Source organism: Gobius niger (assembly GCF_951799975.1).
Source record: "Gobius niger genome assembly, chromosome: 21".
Lineage (NCBI taxonomy): Eukaryota > Metazoa > Chordata > Actinopteri > Gobiiformes > Gobiidae > Gobius > Gobius niger.
Genome location: NC_136872.1, coordinates 27,161,922 through 27,179,823, shown reverse-complemented (window position 1 = coordinate 27,179,823; position 17,902 = coordinate 27,161,922). Strand labels below are relative to the sequence as shown.

The following is a 17,902-nucleotide window of genomic DNA, read 5'->3' as shown; positions in this document are numbered from 1 at the left end:
AAAATGAGTCTTTGATTGATGAGCTGCTACTTCGACCTCCTCCACTAAATCTGGATGAGCGCCACCTACTGTTTTACCCAGGGGACTTCCCCACAGGACCAGGTCTTGGATGACTTTCAGCCTTTGTGGAGCAAGCCTTCCTTCCCTGTGGCTGATTAGAAGCTCAACTTCAGCAGGTCTCCTCAGCTCCTCCAGTTTAACTCCTGGGAAGAAAGTATGCAGTTTATGCGGCTCAACCACTTTGTGCACTTTCGCAATCTCATCAAGCCCATAGCAGACAATTGTATGAAAGCCCTTTTTGCCTTCTTCTGTCTTTATCTTGACTTTAAGGAGATATCTTTTTGTTTTAACAGTCATCTTCATACTACCCACACCATATACGACCAGAGTCACATTCTCACTACGTAGCTTCAGTCTTTTGGTAGCTTTGTGGGTGATATAATTTGTGTCTGATGCCAGGTCTATGAGTGTACCAACTTTTTGATTTGTGTCTGTGGCTACCTCCATCAGCATCAACATCACAGGTAGTTCTTTGAGTCCATTCTTCTACAAAAGCCTGGAATTGTAAATATTGTTAGCTGCTCGGCTGTTACCGTTTGTAAATGCATTCTTGCATCTCACAGCCATTTTGGGTGTTAGTTCAGATAAGAACTTCTTTTGTTCACTAGTGAGCATACTCTTACTTGAATAGGTTTTTCCTCTACTCTCACAGTTTGACGTCTTAGGGCAAAGGAAATAATGGTGATCGCTTTGGCAGTCCTTATTTCTGCACAGGTAAGTATGAATACGACACTCATCTGTGTGAAACCCAAGACACATTTTACACCCTCCAAGGTTTTTTAGGGAAGTTTTCTTGTCATTAACATCCATGTCTCTAAACTGTTTACAGAAATACAGCTTGTTATAATGTTTGCCATCTCCACAAACACCACATACACGCTGGGACTCAGTTTTCAGAACTCTGGAAGAAGCATATTTCCTGTCTGAATTGTGTTCAAGCCTATCACCTGTTTTGAGCTGCTCCATTCTTTCTAGAATGCATTCTTGACCCTTTAAGAATTGCAGAAGTTGGTCAAAGTGGTTATCAGGAGTGACCCTGTTTTTGGGCTCCAACATGAAGGTTAGCCAGTCTCTCTTAGTGAATTCAGGAAGTTTACTTTCTACTGCTGTAATTACCAACGGATTGTTCATGGCACCAAGATTGCCAAGTTCAGTAAGATCTGCTACAGCTTTCTCCACTGTCTGAATTAAATCAAGCACTTTTCTTGGCTGATTACCTCTTACAGGCTGTATTTGCTCAATATCTTCTAGGATTTCAACAGCTATGGCTGCTTGGTTTTCATACCTGTTGTCAAGAATCCTAAAAATCTCAACTGCGGAGCCATAACATGTCAGCCGTAGGTCTTTGACTATTCTTTCTTCAATACTGTCAAGAAGTTGGATCTTCTTTACCTCCACAGATCCAGTGGGTTCCCCCTGCCTTTGGAGACTTTCCCAGTCTTTTCTCCACCGTAGGTACCCTCTCTTGTCACCTTTGAAGATGGGAAGGGCTGCAGGTATAATCTTTAAAATAGGTGCTACAGGTAAAGGTGTGAAAGGCGTGCCACCCCTCCCACTGGTGGCGCCTGCTGTCTCTTCTTCAGCTCTTCGAGCTGAAGCAAACTCAGCTTTCCTCTCTTCCAGCCTGTTTTTCTTCATTTTTAGTTCTTTCATTCTTATATCCAGGGTTCTTCTTGTATCACCAGGCATCCACCGCTCCCAGGTGGACACTCTCTGTGTGGCTTCAATCATTCTTTTCTCTAACACATCTAAATGTGCTTCAAAGCTTTCAAGGTTTCCGCCTATCACAGGTAAACTCAAAGTTAGTTCACCACTCTTCTCAGCTTCCTGTATTGAAGTTGTAACCTGTGGATCTCCATAGTTTGTCCACAGATGCTCTTGTAGGACTTCTCTCACTTGTTTAAATTTTGTTTCTGCCTCAAATGCAGTTCTTTCGATTTCCTCCAATAGCTCTGGATAGGATTCTTCTTCTGTGTCTTCCTCTTCTAATCCAGAAGCATAAGCATCATTTGCCTCAAACACTTTCCTGAGACATTCAGATATTTTTTGGAACTCTTCTTTTAATTCATCTTCAACCATACTGCTTGCCTCTTTGAGCAGGTAGTTGACGGATCTTGTTAAGCTACTTTTTGCAATAGTTCGCTCCCTTTTGAGCTGTTTGATTGTCTTCTCAGGGACATCGTCAGCCATTTTGAATAACCTCTTCGTCTACAGCACTTTTAGGATTTAAAAAGCCGTTTATCTTCTTAGTCCTCGCTGTACACAATGGTTTTCAACGGTCAAGTTTTCTAAAAGTCAATGTGGGCTAAACTTGAAAAAGCCAAAAGTAGATGGAGGACAGAGGCTCAACTCAGCTTCATTACATCTTTTATTTTTGCTACTTTGTTGTTTTGCTTCTGAGAGCAGCATTTAGTTTACAGCAGCAACAACAGCAGCAGCAGGTTGAAAACCTTAGAAAAGAAAATACAATAAATAAGTATTTAGGCTCTGAATGCCTTTTTAAACAGATTATACCAGAGCACAATTTTAGCTATAGCATATGAACAATGATCAGTACTATAGATTACATACCAACAATGTCTCCATACTCTTGCTTGCATTGACCTTTGATTGCGAGGCAACAATGCCACACACCTGTCCAAGTGGTGCTAATCAAGTCAGGGGAATCACAGTTCACTTGCTAGAGTGCCCTCTGCTGCTCAACTAAACTATAACTAAACATGTCGAAACAATTCTGTCACACCATTAACTTTTGACAGCACAATAAAATATAAAATAATGTAAAAAATGTAAATATAAAATGAAAGCACTTATGAATATATAAATGAAAATAATAATGAAATATGAAGTAAATGTAAAAACAAATGGGAGTGTGTAAGATGGACCTTTCCATTTCTACTTTATTCAAACTCCAATGGATGTGTGTTTGCCATATATTATTATATTTTACCATGCCATTGGTATTATTGTTCTCGGCTCATCAGCTCCTGTCCTGAATCAGACCCTCCTGCATCAGAATTCCTCCTGTAAATTCCCTGTCTCTGTGGGAAATTAACGTCATCAACCTGGAAATAATATGGATTAAAACATGTTACACACTCACAATCAAAACAATCACACTCTTTAATATAATTTTATAGTAAATATAAAAATTAAATCATGGCATTAGTATGTTAGTATGAAGCAATAATGGCATTACACATTTCCTATTTTCAGAACAACTGGGTTTCACTTACACAACATTTCTTTATGCTTTATTATGTTACGTTATTTCTGATACTTTCCCTGTGTTTAATTATCAGGTTTTAGACTTGAAATTAAACTACTTGCTGTAACTTTTGTTTTCTCATTATTTGTTTATTTAGATCAGAAAGAGTCACAATTATGTCTACACTGCGTTCCAAATTATTATGCAAATTGGATTTTTGTGTCAAAAAGGTAAAAAAAAAAACAATAATAATGAATCTCATGGATGGTATCGTGTCTTAGGGCTCTATGAATCACTGACATTAATCTCAGAGACCTGGGATGATTAGTTGTCGGGTTAAGCCCAGTTAAGGGAAAAACTACAGAAAAAGGGTGTTCCACTTTATTAAGCAGATCATCATTTTCAAGCAATATGGGAAAGAAAAAGGATCTCTCTGCTGATGTAAAGTGTGAAATAGTTGAATGCCTTGGTGTAGGTATGAAAACCTTCGATATTTCATGAAAGATTAAGTGTAATTTTGAGATTTGTGGATGATTCAGAGCACACTCCGTTTTGTGCCGATAAAGGCACAATATGGACGGTTTCTGCCGGACAAATACATCAGATTAAGAGAACAGATGCTACAAAGCAGCATGCAGGTATTTGAAGCTGCTGGTGCCTCTGGAGTCCCCCAAACATCAAGGTGTAGGACCCTCCAGAGGCTGCAGTTGTGCATAAACCTTCTATCCGGGCCTCCCCTAAACTGTTAATTGAATGTTCATGAACAGAAACGGCTGCAGTGGCTCAGAAATACATGAGGCTCATTTTCAAACAGTCTTGTTCACTGATGAGGCCGTGTAGCCCTGGATGGTCAAATCAATGGAGTAGTGGATGTTGGTGAATGGCCACAATGTCCCAACAAGGCTGTGACGTCAGTAAGGAGGGGGCGGAGTCATGTTTTGGGCCAGAATCATGGTGAGAGAGCTGGGCGGCCCCATTAGGCCCTTTTAGGCTCCCTGAAGGTGTGAAAATAACCTTTGAAAAATATGTGGAGTTTCTGACTGACCACTTTCTTCTATGCTACAAAAAGAAGAGCCATGTTTTCCCTAACAAAATCCTCTTCAGGCATGACAACGCACCATGTCCTGCTGTAAAGAAAACCTCTGCATCACTGGCTGCTATGGGCATAAAAGGAGAGAAACTCATGATGTGGACCCCCTCCTCCCCTGACCTCAGCCCTGTTGAGAACATTTGGAGCTTCAACAAAAAAAACTTCTATGAGGGTGGGAGGCAGTTTTCATCCAAACAGCAGCTATTCTAACGTCCTGCAAAGAAATCCAAGCAGAAACTGTCCAAAAACTTACAATTTTAATGGATTTAAGAATTTTGAAGCTGCTATCACACAAGAGCTCCTATGTTCAAATATAACTTGACCTGTTAATATTTTTTTGATTGAAATAGCTTCTGATTTCAGTAAATATGACCTCCTAATGGTACAAATTCAACAAATGACCATTTTCAGTTAATTACAAGCTTTAAAATGTATTGAAACGATGAGTTGCATAATAATTTGGAACAGTGGATTTTGAGGTTTTTACTATATTTATTTTAAAAAAAAACTGTTATCACTAGGACATTTTTTCCACCACATTTAAATGATCCTCTACCAGTTAAAGACTTGAAAATTATGCTGACTCTCATTTGAGTTGACAATTTAGAAAATCTTAGAAAAATGTCATTTGCATAATCATTTGGAACGCAGTGTACAGAGAGCAAATCTCCTCTGCTTCTTGGCCCCTCCTTTTTTCAACAATTATAACGAGCTCTGTGTGCACCCAGAGTCGTGATTAGTGTTGAAAACTGGGCAATATACTTTTGAGGCCATAAGTGTGACCTTTTGAGTGACTCTTGAGATACTGGATTAACACTGATTGTAAAACGTTTGCTTGTTTGAAATAAAACACGTTTGCCAGCACAAATTTCAAATTTGAAGACACCGCTTTACTTACACTGTATGCAAACCTCTTCATTGGGCTGCATACAACTCGAAATCACAGCCTCAGATCTAAAATCTAAGAACACCCGATGCGTTCAAATCTGGATTCAGCCTCCACTCACAATTCTTGGCAAACAACACAATATTTCAACTTAAGCATCCTAAAGTTTTCCAATGTAAAAGATCACCTTTATCATAAACGCTTCAAATTAACATACACCAGTATCTTCCACTGATCAAAATTTAGGACTTCTCATTTTACCTAAAACCGAAACCAACAACAAAATCCAGAGTCAACTGCACAGTCAATTTCTGTACAAAACTCACTCAATTTACTTAAATTAAATTCACAACATCCTTTATCAATTTCAGAAAGTTCAGAAAGAACATATACACAAACAACAAATTGTTAAGCCTTAACCCTCCTTGGGTACTAACAACAAATTAATCCCTACAGTCCTATCAACACAACTATTTCACACGAGTGTTAACCTGTGGATATTTATTTTTCAAAGTTATGTTATCGGCTGTTACAGATCAATGCAACTGCGCTACATAGTAATTTGGGATTTACTTTATATTTTTGAGAGGCTAAAATATTGTTTATTGCATACTATTACTGATTGAACATTCAAATCTCTCTGTCTGTCATTTTATTATTTTACTTTTGTAAAAATGTGTTATCTCTTAAAATATCCAATAAAATGTATTTATTTATTTATTTTAACTTGATTATTATTGCTGTTTAAGATGCAGACTCATTGACCAATTTGAGCATTCTATAGTCAAAAACATCAAAATGAGAAAACATTTTTTTAGAAATCACAGCAAAAGAGGATCCCATGGGCCGCTGACCCATCGGCAAAAACACCAAAAATTGCTAAAAAAGTAAATATAAAATAAGTATGTAGCAAAAAACTTAAAAATGCAGGTCCAAGTGGTACAGAGAGCGAGGCATCAGACCTGGGCAAATTGTGAGCACTAGTCCTCCTGCAGACGACTGTTCAAGGCTTTCGAGGGGCAGCAGCAGCGGTGCTTTTTGTTGGCATGTTTTCGAGGACAGTTTCTCAGCGAGGCAGAGCAGACTCTCAGTTCGGTAGACGATCAGTTTGGCGGACTTTCTCTTCAGCAGACTATCGATTCGGTGAACTTTCATTTCAGGGTCTTTGAGCAATGCACTTGGACCAATGCCCACGCAATGCGCAACAGGCCCTTGCCTTTTCCCATCACCACCAAAAATGGCAAAGTAAAATCTAAAATCTAAAACCTACAAAATTCAGCATGTCCTATTACGCAAAGCATCACAAAATAAAAGCAAAAATTCTAAATTCTAACAAAAAGAAAACAAGAAACGAGTTTGGAAGAAAAGAGACACAATAAATGATTAAAAGAAAATTCCTCTGTACTTTATCAAAAAGGCCCATCCTCAAAAGAGTCAATGCAGCCTGCTTGAAAGTAAGCATACTGTTATTCGTTTCTCCCTTTGTCTTTAATGTGTTTTATTTTAGTTGCCTTTAGGTTCTTAAAACCACATCACTAAGATTAAAACATCAAGAATTGAGATACTGTACTACAAGTTTTCTTTAGCTCTTTAACTCTTTAACTATATTTTACTATATTAAATTCAATTGTCTATTCCAGACTTAAATTATATTGGTCTCTAAAGGTAAATTTACACATTTCTGGTCAGGACCCCCCAAAAACCCTTGCGAACTATTCGAGATATAAAGTGTTCAGTAATTTAGACAATGTCAAGCAAAACAACACTTAAACTCTTTCATATTATTTGCATAATTTTCTTTATTTGACCTCTATATTCAAATCAGTGCTGTTTGCAATTAGGAATTATTTAAAATTCATATTATCTCAGTGCTCGCTATCTCCTGGGGGATCCTAACCCCCACTTTGGGAACAACTGTTCCGACTAATATTGGAATTTATATGAAGACACTTAGTTTGCATTCTAAACCTCTGGTTACCTTTGTCGCAAATATGTTTCTCCTAAACACAGTTTGGACTCCAGCTGACCTTGTCTTGAACCTTGTTCTCGAGGCATTACTTAGAAGAGCAAAGGAAGTGTTTTGACTACTCCAATCTAACCTTGGGCACAAACTTTAAGGATATACAAAAATGTAACAAAGCAAATACTTAAACTATCTTTAATGGAACCAGGAAAAGCCAACCTGCTGTAATCTGGGCATCTCTCAATATTCAAATCCTTTATAAAGATTACCGATGTGCAACTCCTGTACAACTGAGAGCCTACACAGACATTCAGAACCTAGAAAGACAGAGTTAAATTTCACTTTACCACAAGTCTAAACAGTGAAGACAAAATAACAAAATATAATATTTTTCAGGTCCTGGTACTTTTAGAACCAGGCCTACAAACTCAGGCTTCTGAAGCAAATCACAGCAGGACATTTATCCATCTCTTCTATTGGTGAACTAATAAACTAAAATGCAAGACATTTCAACTTCTTGATTGTACGCATTTTATTTTTAAATTTGTTTGACTGTGTGATCAATATTATTTGTTTTTATTGCTACTCATGCACAAACCATACCTTTTATTAACATAATTACTTGTAGTTATACATCTTTCCCTCATATAATTTTTCCTTGTATATTTTAAAACCCAGTTGTTATACTCACAAGTTGCAGCTTAAAACAGATACATTGTGACATTGTGACACCGGAAATCAGTCCTTCACAGTTCCTGTAACAGATTATAGAGCAGTATCAATTCACAAAAACAACACATTTTCTCAATTCATCATCACCATCATGTGAACATCAATTGATTGTGATTCAAAATGCGGACATTGTTTACCCTACGGGGACTCTTAACTTGTATCATTGCTTTACCAATGCATTATCATTATTCAAAAGCATACCCCCCTATTCTATGAAATAGTTATAGCAAACAATGTTGGCATTTTGTTTTGTTAAACTGACTCAACAATCTTTCCGAGGCAAGAGTTTATCAGGAACGCTCTGCTCATGGACCTTCACAGACAGAGACAAAACAATAATAGATAGGAGAAAACAGTAGATGTGGACAGAGGAGACAAGGCAGAGACACAAAATGTAAGCATCACTCTCCCTGAATTATTTTTTTTACTTTGAAATAAGTGGAAGTTTTCATAATTTGGTCTAGCATTATGTCATTGCATCTTGCTGAATGTCAAAGAAACCGAACAGCATCAGGTCACCCATAACAACACATTCTGTCTTTTGTATAAAACTGACAGCACCCTAACTTTGTTAATTTAGACCCTTGTTCTGTTATACAGCAAGACCTTCACTTATGAGTCCAGATATAGGTGAAATCTCTGGCAAATTACTTATGTGAGAGTAACATTACTTTGAAATAGTCTAGTTTTTACTCGCTCAAGTGCAGTGGTGGAAAGCAACAAAGTAAAAGCACCAGTACAAGCAAAAGGTACAAATTATGGGCATCTTACTTTTGTTTAGTAAATTTATGATGAATGAATCTCTACTTTACTTCACTATATTTTTCAATTGGGTTAAAAGTAAAGCATTTTATTTTCAAAGTGACCTCACGATGAACTGGTTAGACCCAATTTAGACTTGGCTTAGTGGTTTAGTCCTTTAAACCTTGTTTTAAACCCGGTTCAAACCTAGTCCAATGGTTTACTCCTTTAAACCTTGTTTTAGACCTTGCTTAAACCGGATTCAAATGATTTTGAAATTCTGCACAATAATCTCTTAAATACCTTTACTTTCTGCTTATAAAGTACATTCCACAATGCATAACTCAACACTCTTACTTAGGTCAACATCATGTCAGCCACCTTTACTTCCACTCAAGTAAAAGAATCTGTATCTGCACTCTTAAGTAAGAGTGTCGAGCAATTCCTCCACCACTGGATTTTACTCGCTCAAGTGTACTCGAATGCTGTGAGTACTGAGTAACTGTGAGGATGGTGTTGCCTCCACTTTACTTTATTGGTGTCAATGTACACTGCGTTCCAAATTATTATGCAAATGACATTTTTCTAAGATTTTCTAAATTGTCAACTCAAATGCGAGTCAGCATAATTTTCAAGTCTTTAACTGGTAGAGGATCATTTAAATGTGGTGGAAAAAATGTCCTAGTGATAACAGTATTTTTTTCAAAAATAGATGTAGTAAAAACCTCAAAATCTACTGTTCCAAGTTATTATGCAACTCATCGTTTCAATACATTTTAAAGCTTGTAATTAACTGAAAATGGTCATTTGTTGTATTTGTAGCATTAGGAGGTCATATTTACTGAAATCAAAAGCTATTTCAATCAAAAAAATATTAACAGGTCAAGTTATATTTGACCATAGGAGCCCTTGTGTGATCGCAGCTTCAAAATTCTTAAATCCATTAAAATTGTAAGTTTTTGTAGAGTTTCTGCTTGGATTTCTTTGCAGGATGTTAGAAGAACCTCCCAGAGCTGCCGTTTGGATGAAAACTGCCTTCCACCCTCATAGATGTTGTTCTTGTTGAGGCTCAAAAGGTTCTCAACAGGGTTGAGGTCAGGGGAGGAGGGGGTCCACATCATGAGTTTCTCTCCTTTTCTGCCCATAGCAGCCAGTGATGCAGAGGTTTTCTTTACAGTATGACATGGTGCGTTGTCATGCATGAAGAGGATTTTGTTCGGGAAAGCACGGCTCTTCATTTTGTAGCATAGAAGACAGTGGTCAGTCAGAAACTCCACATATTTTTCAAAGGTCATTTTCACACCTTCAGGGAGCCTAAAAGGGCCTAAAGGGGCCGACCAGCTCTCTCCCCATGACTCTGGCCCAAAACATGACTCCGCCCCCTCCTTACTGACGTCACAGCCTTGTTGGGACATTGTGGCCATTCACCAACTATCTACTACTCCATTGATTTGACCATCCAGGGCTACACGGCGCTCATCAGTGAACAAGACTGTTTGAAAATGAGTCTTCATGTATTTCTGAGCCCGTTGCAGCCGTTTCTGTTCATGAACATTCAATTAACAGTTTAGGGGAGGCCGGAGAGAAGGTTTATGCACAACTGCAGCCTCTGGAGGGTCCTACACCTTGATGTTCGGGAGACTCCAGAGGCACCAGCAGCTTCAGATACCTGTCTGCTGCTTTGTGGCATCTGTTCTCTTAATCTGATGTGTTTGTCTGGCAGAAAACGTCCATATTGTGCCTTTATCGGCACAAAACGGAGTGTGTCTGAATCATCCACAAATCTCTTATCAGTTCGATGATTACACTTCATCTTTCATGAAATATCGAAGGTTTTCATACCTAGACCAAGGCATTCAACTATTTCACGCTTTTCATCAGCAGAGAGATCCTTTTTCTTTCCCATATTGCTTGAAAATGATGATCTGCGTAATAAAGTGGAACACCCTTTTTCAGTAGTTTTTCCCTTAACTGGGCTTAACCCGACAACTAATAATCCCAGGTCTCTGAGATTAATGTCAGTGATTCATAGAGCCCCAAGACACAACACCATCCATGAGTTTCATTATTATTGTTTTCTTTTTTACCTTTTTGACACAAAAATCCAATTTGCATAATAATTTGGAACGCAGTGTAGTCTGATTGCCAAAGAATGTATAGTTTTACTCAAATAAGCATGTTGATATCTCAAAATAACTCACTACGCTTTACGTTCTCTGTGTCCATTATAGCCCTAAGTGAAAAATTCAAACAAACAGCAAATAAACCAAGCAAACCAAGCAAGGAAGCACAAAATATGAAATATAAAAACATGGAAATAAAGATCTACTTGCTGCATCCAGAGCTATAGCCATGTTATAATTTTAACTTATAACGTTACATTTCTCTCAATGTTCATCAGTTGATTCTGGAGTTTCACAGTTAGATTAGAAATGAACACAACGAGCCTCCATAGGTTGTATATCGAGCGTAAGTGTTCCCCTATGTGCACATCTCAAAACAACTTGGCGCCTCAGCTAAGCGGGTTATTTATTATAGGAGAAAAATATCCTAGGTTCCTCTCCTACCCATTATCCCTTAGCCACCAGTACAACTACTGTACTTCTTGTAACTATTCTATAGTCAGAAGAAAAATCAGCAGATGTATATTAAACCACAAGCTTTTATGACCACTAAAAACAGATAGTTCTATTCAAGTTTTCACACTAGCCTGTGGTCACAGTCCTCTGACTGTGGCGTATTTCTAAGTCCAACTGCCTTAGTAATTAATTACATGGCCTATGTAATTATTACCGATTCAATATTCAGCACTCAGTTCAAAATTAAAAGTAACATGAAACAACATCTTTACACAGTAGCCACAGCTTTTGCTTTGACCCACACTTGCTATCCGTAAACCAGACATAGAGACCAGTGACCTGGACCCAGACTCGTTTACAGCTTTTTGGAGCATTCTAGCTTCCCGGCTACGTCGGTGTGAGGCCTTTTGTTTGACACTAAAATTAACATTAAACAAAGCTTTACACTCAAGATAGTCTACAATATGTGTTCCTCACTTTTGCCTATAGCGGCTATGTGGATAAACAGTAGAGTCAACAAGTTTAAAACCTGATCTGCTCTAAACTGTATGCATGGAGCTTCACAGATTATTGCTGCTATTTCAGTTCAAGCTTTGTGCATCGGAATACCCCAGTCTCCTGGTAGTCATGATCTAAAGTCCCTACTCTCAACCGGAACAAAACATCCAGAATTAACCAATAACATGAGATTATGTCATTGCATTGTTCTTTTTTCTATCAAGTATGCGTCTAGTAAGGCCATTCCCCCTCCCTTTTATCAAAGGATAAAAATGCACTTACCAGATCAGCAACATGTTCGTTGACGCCAAATTGTTAGAGAAATAACAATGGTGTTCGAGAGGATAGATGAATGACAGGCAGCAGTCTGGATGTCTTATGCAGGAGAAGTTTATTTACCATCGGTGCGGGACCCGGAGACATGAACTCGAGACATTGACAGTCCGACCATTCAAGTCTGTCTATGCTTCCACAGGAGAGGGATAAATACCCTCTCAGAGCGTCATACTGATACGCAAGCATTCAGTGGCTGAGAGTGGGCGCCTGAGCACCACAGTCAAGGCTATGACAGAGATAGTACGACTGTACAGCCTGACCCAGTATGATAAATGAGTAACGCCGACTGTTTCAAGTGAATTTCTCCTTTGTGAGATTAATAAAGGTTTATCTTTTCTTGTCTTATCTTATCTTTAATAGCGATTTAATGTTATCCTCTAACACATTTATTCTTCAAAGAATGTGGGCCTGTGATTTGTCAGAGATCAGCTGTTCCTCTCTGGCCTCAGCTCTGAAGTCCAACCCCTCACATCTCACTTACCTGGATCTGAGTGGTAACACAGACCTGTCTGACTCAGGAGTGTCTCATCTGTGTGTTTTTTTTGAAAAGCCAGACTGTCGCCTGCAGATTCTCAGGTCAGTTCACTGTCTCTATCTCTATTCTAAAACTATTTTTGAAATGTTTTAGAATAATCATCATACGAGGAGGGGGACATGAGTGAGATAAAAATAAAGGGGTCAGAGGGATAAATTGTAGCCCGAGATAGAAAAAGAAGAAGAAGATCTTTATTTATATAGCGCCTTTCACAGACATATAGTCACAAAGCGCTTTACATGAGACAATTGTACATTCACTCCACACTCGGTGGTGTAAACTACGTTTGTAGCTTCAGTTTCCCCTGGGGGAGACTGACAGAGTCGCTTTCGCGACTACACACGTCTGCGCCAACGGACCCTCTGACACCACCATACATTCACTCACACACATCATTCATCCTGGCCCATTGTGCATGTTTTTAGTGGTAGGGGAAACCGGAGTACCTGGAGGAAACCTACGCAGACACGGGGAGAACATGCAAACTCCACACAGAAAGGCAGAGTAGTAGTAGAGTCGGGGCCTGAGATAGTGATCTTGCATAAGCACAACCTGCGTTCCCCAACAAGCGTTAGAAGCGGCCCAATGCGGTGAAGTGAGATGGATATTCAGAATTTCGGATATTTTACATGATCTTGACTGAACCCAAGAGAGAAGTACTACTCACGGCTTTAGTTGGTCAACTACTACCCTACGAACAAATAACAAGGAAATGCTGGCGTGAGCAGACAGAGAGAGATGCTTGGCAGACTTGACAGAATATGTGCCTGTACTGTCCTTTCTGGTTAGGGACCATCAACCCAATTACTATACTAAACAGCTCAATGGAAATACAGTTGTGTAAAATGTATAAAACACCATAAAAACGTAGTAAGCTGGGATCACGACATAATGACCCCTCTATTTTTATCTCACTCATGTCCCCTCCTGGGCTCTGTTCAAATCCAACAAATCAGTTTGGAGTCTTCTCATGACCTTCTTCAAAACTTCCTTGTTTGTGTTTTCATCAACTACAATATCTAAACTTTTATCACTTCATTTATTCTTTAAAGATTGTGGTGCTGTGGTTTGTCAGAGATCAGCTGTTCCTCTCTGGCCTCAGCTCTGAAGTCCAACCCCTCACATCTCACTTACCTGGACTTGAGTGGTAACACAGACCTGTCTGACTCAGGAGTGTCTCATCTGTGTGGTTTTCTTGAAAGGTCAGACTGTCGCCTGCAGATTCTCAGGTCAGTTCACTGTCTCTGTGTCAGGGCTCAAGTTTCACACAAACTATTTAATGTTTTGTTTTAGTCTGTGCTTATGACAAAAATGTATTTCCAGAGGAAAGAAGCCAGTAACTCTCATTTTACAGACATACTATTGTTTTAAAAAGATCCTTTTATCATATAGCAACAACATAAAATGTTGTGTTTTTCTATAATATTTTCTTCACACATTTTGATTTGTATACTGTTAACTGCTAAATATTTAAAAATGTCTTAGAATAATCATCATACGAGGAGGGGGACATGAGTGAGATAAAAATAAAGGGGTCATAGGGATAAATTGTAGCCCGAGATAGTAGAGTCGGGGCCTGAGGTAGTGATCTTGCATAAGCACAACCTGCTGTTCCCCAACAAGCGGCCCAATGCTGTGAAGTTAGATGGATATTCAGACTTTCAGATATTTGACATTATCTTCACTGAACCCAAGAGAGAAGTACTACTCACGGCTTTAGTTGGTCAACTACTACCCTACGAACAAATAACACAAGGAAATGCTGGCGTTAGCAGACAGAGAGAGATGCTAGGCAGACTTGACAGAATATGTGCCTGTACTGTCCTTTCTGGTTAGGGACCATCAACCCAATTACTATACTAAACAGCTCAATGGAAATACAGTTGTGTAAAATTGCTAAAAAACACTGTAAAAAACGTAGTAAGCACATGCACGCATGCACACACACACTTTTCTTTCCTCCCTCTCTATCCAACAATAAAACAATCCCAATACCTATTCTGTTTCCTTTGCACAGTACATTATAAAGTGGGTGATTGTTCAAATTACTTCCACAAGGCGCACATAGTGCCTTAGGGCACATAGCGGCTATTAGTTGTAAATAGAAATAAAAGGTTGTGCCAGGTAGATTGAAATATGCTTTTACGTCTTGGAAGTCTCTGAGGCAATTCTGCCTATGATATTCTTGAGAGTATTTGGGGGAAGTTAGGGAGACTGGCGCAACCTGATGGTCTGAGCCTGTATAATGTGGAGGCTAATTAATTTGCAGTATAGCTCTGGTGGGATACCATCAAGGCCTGGTGACCTGCCTGTATTCGATCATTTAATAGCTTTGATAATCTCTTCCAATGTAATCGATAACCCAAGTGAGTCTGCAGTCTGAGTCTGAGTTTTTGATCAAATGTTTCAAAAGGGCTGTTACAGTTGGATCAGATGTTATAATGCCCCCTTGTGTTGTAATCGCTGGGATATTGGCCAGTCTCTCGTTATTTTAGTTTTGAAGGCCTGCTTGGTCGAGCACTATTGACATAATGCTGTTGTCAGGCTTGATTTAGTCCAATCCAAATCAACTTCATTTCTATAGCACATTTCATAAACAAGAGTTTCCAAAGTGCTGCTTCAAAGTCCCTAATTTAGAATTAATTGACGCCTTCTGATATTTTCAGGTGTGGCATTGGAAGCCAATGTCACTTCTGTTTACTACATTATCTAAACTTTTATCACTTAATTTGTTCTTTATTCAGATTGAGGGACTGTGGTTTGTCAGAGATCAGCTGTTCCTCTCTGGCCTCAGCTCTGAAGTCCAACCCCTCACATCTCACTGAGCTGGAGCTGAGTGATAACAGACTGTCTGACTCAGGAGTGTCTCATCTGTGTGGATTTCTGCGCAGGAAAGACTGTCGCCTGCAGATTCTCAGGTCAGTTCACTGTCTCTGTGTCAGGGCTCAAGTTTTTACACAAACTATGAACATGACAGTATGAAAGGTCTGGAACAGCCTCAATGAGGATCTGAGACAAGCCTCAACCCTGAGCATTTTTAAGTCCAGGCTGAAAGGACACCTTTTTACTGCAGCCTATGGAGATTGAAACTTTTTTTTTATTTTTATGAAATTGCAACTAATGATTTGTTTTCTTGATTTGCATTGTGTTTTAAATGCTTTGATTGTGTTTATAATGCTTTGTATTCTATTTTTACAATGTTTGGTGTTACTGTGAGGCACATTGAGTTGTCATGTACATGAAATGTGCCTTACAAATAAACTTGCCTTGCCTTTTCTATGAACTGTAAGCCACAATCATCAACATTATAATAAAATTAATCTACAAAGGCTTGACATGTGTCACTTTGCATGTCATGAGTCTATATATAGTTTTACATTTTAAGTTGAATTACATAAATGAAACTTTTGAACGATGTTCACATTTTTCAAGTTTTACCTGTTTTAATCATTCCATTAATTTGAATACTTGTCATGACCTTCGCTTATTTCTGGAATTTTATCACTTCATTTATTCCTTTTTCAGATTGAGGGACTGTGGTTTGTCAGGGATCAGCTGTTCCTCTCTGGCCTCAGCTCTGAAGTCCACTCTGAAACCCTCACATCTGACTGAGCTGGACCTGAGTAAGAACAGACTGAGAGAGTCAGACATGAAGAAGCTCCTCTTCCTTAAATGGATCCCTCACCGTCGACTGGAGACACTGATGTGAGTCCAGACTTTATTGCCTCACTCAGACCGCATACTTCTCAAGAGTCAAAATCACGGCCAAAGCCCCAAGTTGTGCTTATTAAAGCCAGACACTCTGGCCGCGTGTCTGCTCAGAGAGTGTAGCCGCATCTTGGAAGGAGCTCTTATCTGAAAAATAACTGCTGTTTTTGAGGCTAACTAGTCCCTCTTTGCTACTGCCATATATGGATCTTTAATTATATACCCATGGTCTACCAGGATCTGCAAAGTATTTATATCCAGTATTTATATACGCTTGAATAGAGGGACATGATTTGTGCCGGTGGACAAGGGTAATTCCAAGTTACCCCCGTTAGCATGTTACAATCGCCTACAGCTCATTGTTGATGAAAAGTTTGCAATAAACTACAAATACATGAAGGCCGACTCAGTGTGTGGCCATAATAAAATCTGCTTTATGTAGTTACTGGCTTTATTGGTGTTATTAGTGCATAATACTTGTTTTCACAGGATCAATGTGAGCTTGCTTCTAAGCAGCTTGCTAGACCAAAGAGAAAACCGTTCAGCTATGGTCATGAGCAATAAACTTTAACAATGATCACACATTGGGCTTGTTGATTTTAAACACTTGTCTTCTGTAGACGGTGGATTTATTGACTTTGTCTTTGCATATTTCTTGTTTTCATGTGATCACCTTCCCTTCATCTCCAAACTTCTTAAAAAAAACGTTGCTGCCCAACTCCACACCCACCTTTCCTCCAATAACCTGTATGAACAATTTCAGTCTGGCTTCCGTTCCCTCCATAGTATTGAAACTGCCCTCCTCAAAATCACCAATGACCTTCTCCTCTCTGCTGACTCTGGTTCACTCTCCATCCTCCTCCTGCTTGATCTCAGCGCAGCCTTTGACACTATCTCCCACTCCATCCTCCTGGACAGACTCTCCTCCATTGGCATCACAAACACTCCCCTCTCCTTTCTGACCGCACCCAGTTCATCCAGCTCAAATCTTTTACTTCCCGTTCCTTTCCCGTAACTTCAGGTGTTTCCCAGGGTTCTGTCCTCGGCCCCTTACTGTTCCTAATCTACCTTCTCCCTCTTGGTCACATCTTCAGAAAACACCACATACACTTTCACTGCTACGCGGATGACACCCAGCTCTACATCTCCAGCGAGCCTAATTCCACACTCCCACCCTCCTCTCTCACTAACTGCCTCCATGAAATAAAGTCCTGGTTCACATCTAACTTTCTCAAACTGAACAACAACACAACTGAACTCCTTCTCATTGGCTCCAAACCTCCCTAAATAAAATCAGCAATCCCTCCATTCCCATTGATGGCTCATACATTTCCCCGTCCCCTCAGGTAAAGGTTAGGGTGTCATCCTCGACAGCCCCCTCTCCTTCACCGCACACATCAATAGCATCACCCACTTCCACCTCAAGAACATCCTCCGGCTCCGCCCTTTTCTCTCCCCTCACACCACTGCCATACCTGTCCACAGCCTCATCACCTCCCGTCTCCACTATTGTACAATTACCCGCTCCATGCCAAGGAAATTAACATTTCTATTCATATTAGTTGA

At 39.3% G+C, this 17,902-nt stretch overlaps 1 protein-coding gene across 1 annotated transcript in view; it reads left to right on the top strand.

Annotated features, from left to right (window-relative positions):
* Nucleotides 1-17,902, top strand: part of LOC306981094 (NACHT, LRR and PYD domains-containing protein 3-like) — a gene marked incomplete at both ends in the record, with an annotated part of 141,002 nt that overhangs the window by 55,153 nt on the left and 67,947 nt on the right. Inside the window, 2 exons of the mRNA XM_079580644.1 lie at nucleotides 13,681-13,857; nucleotides 15,373-15,546. Of these exons, the coding sequence (XP_079436770.1) occupies nucleotides 13,681-13,857; nucleotides 15,373-15,546 (351 nt within the window). The remainder of the gene's footprint in view (nucleotides 1-13,680; nucleotides 13,858-15,372; nucleotides 15,547-17,902) is intronic.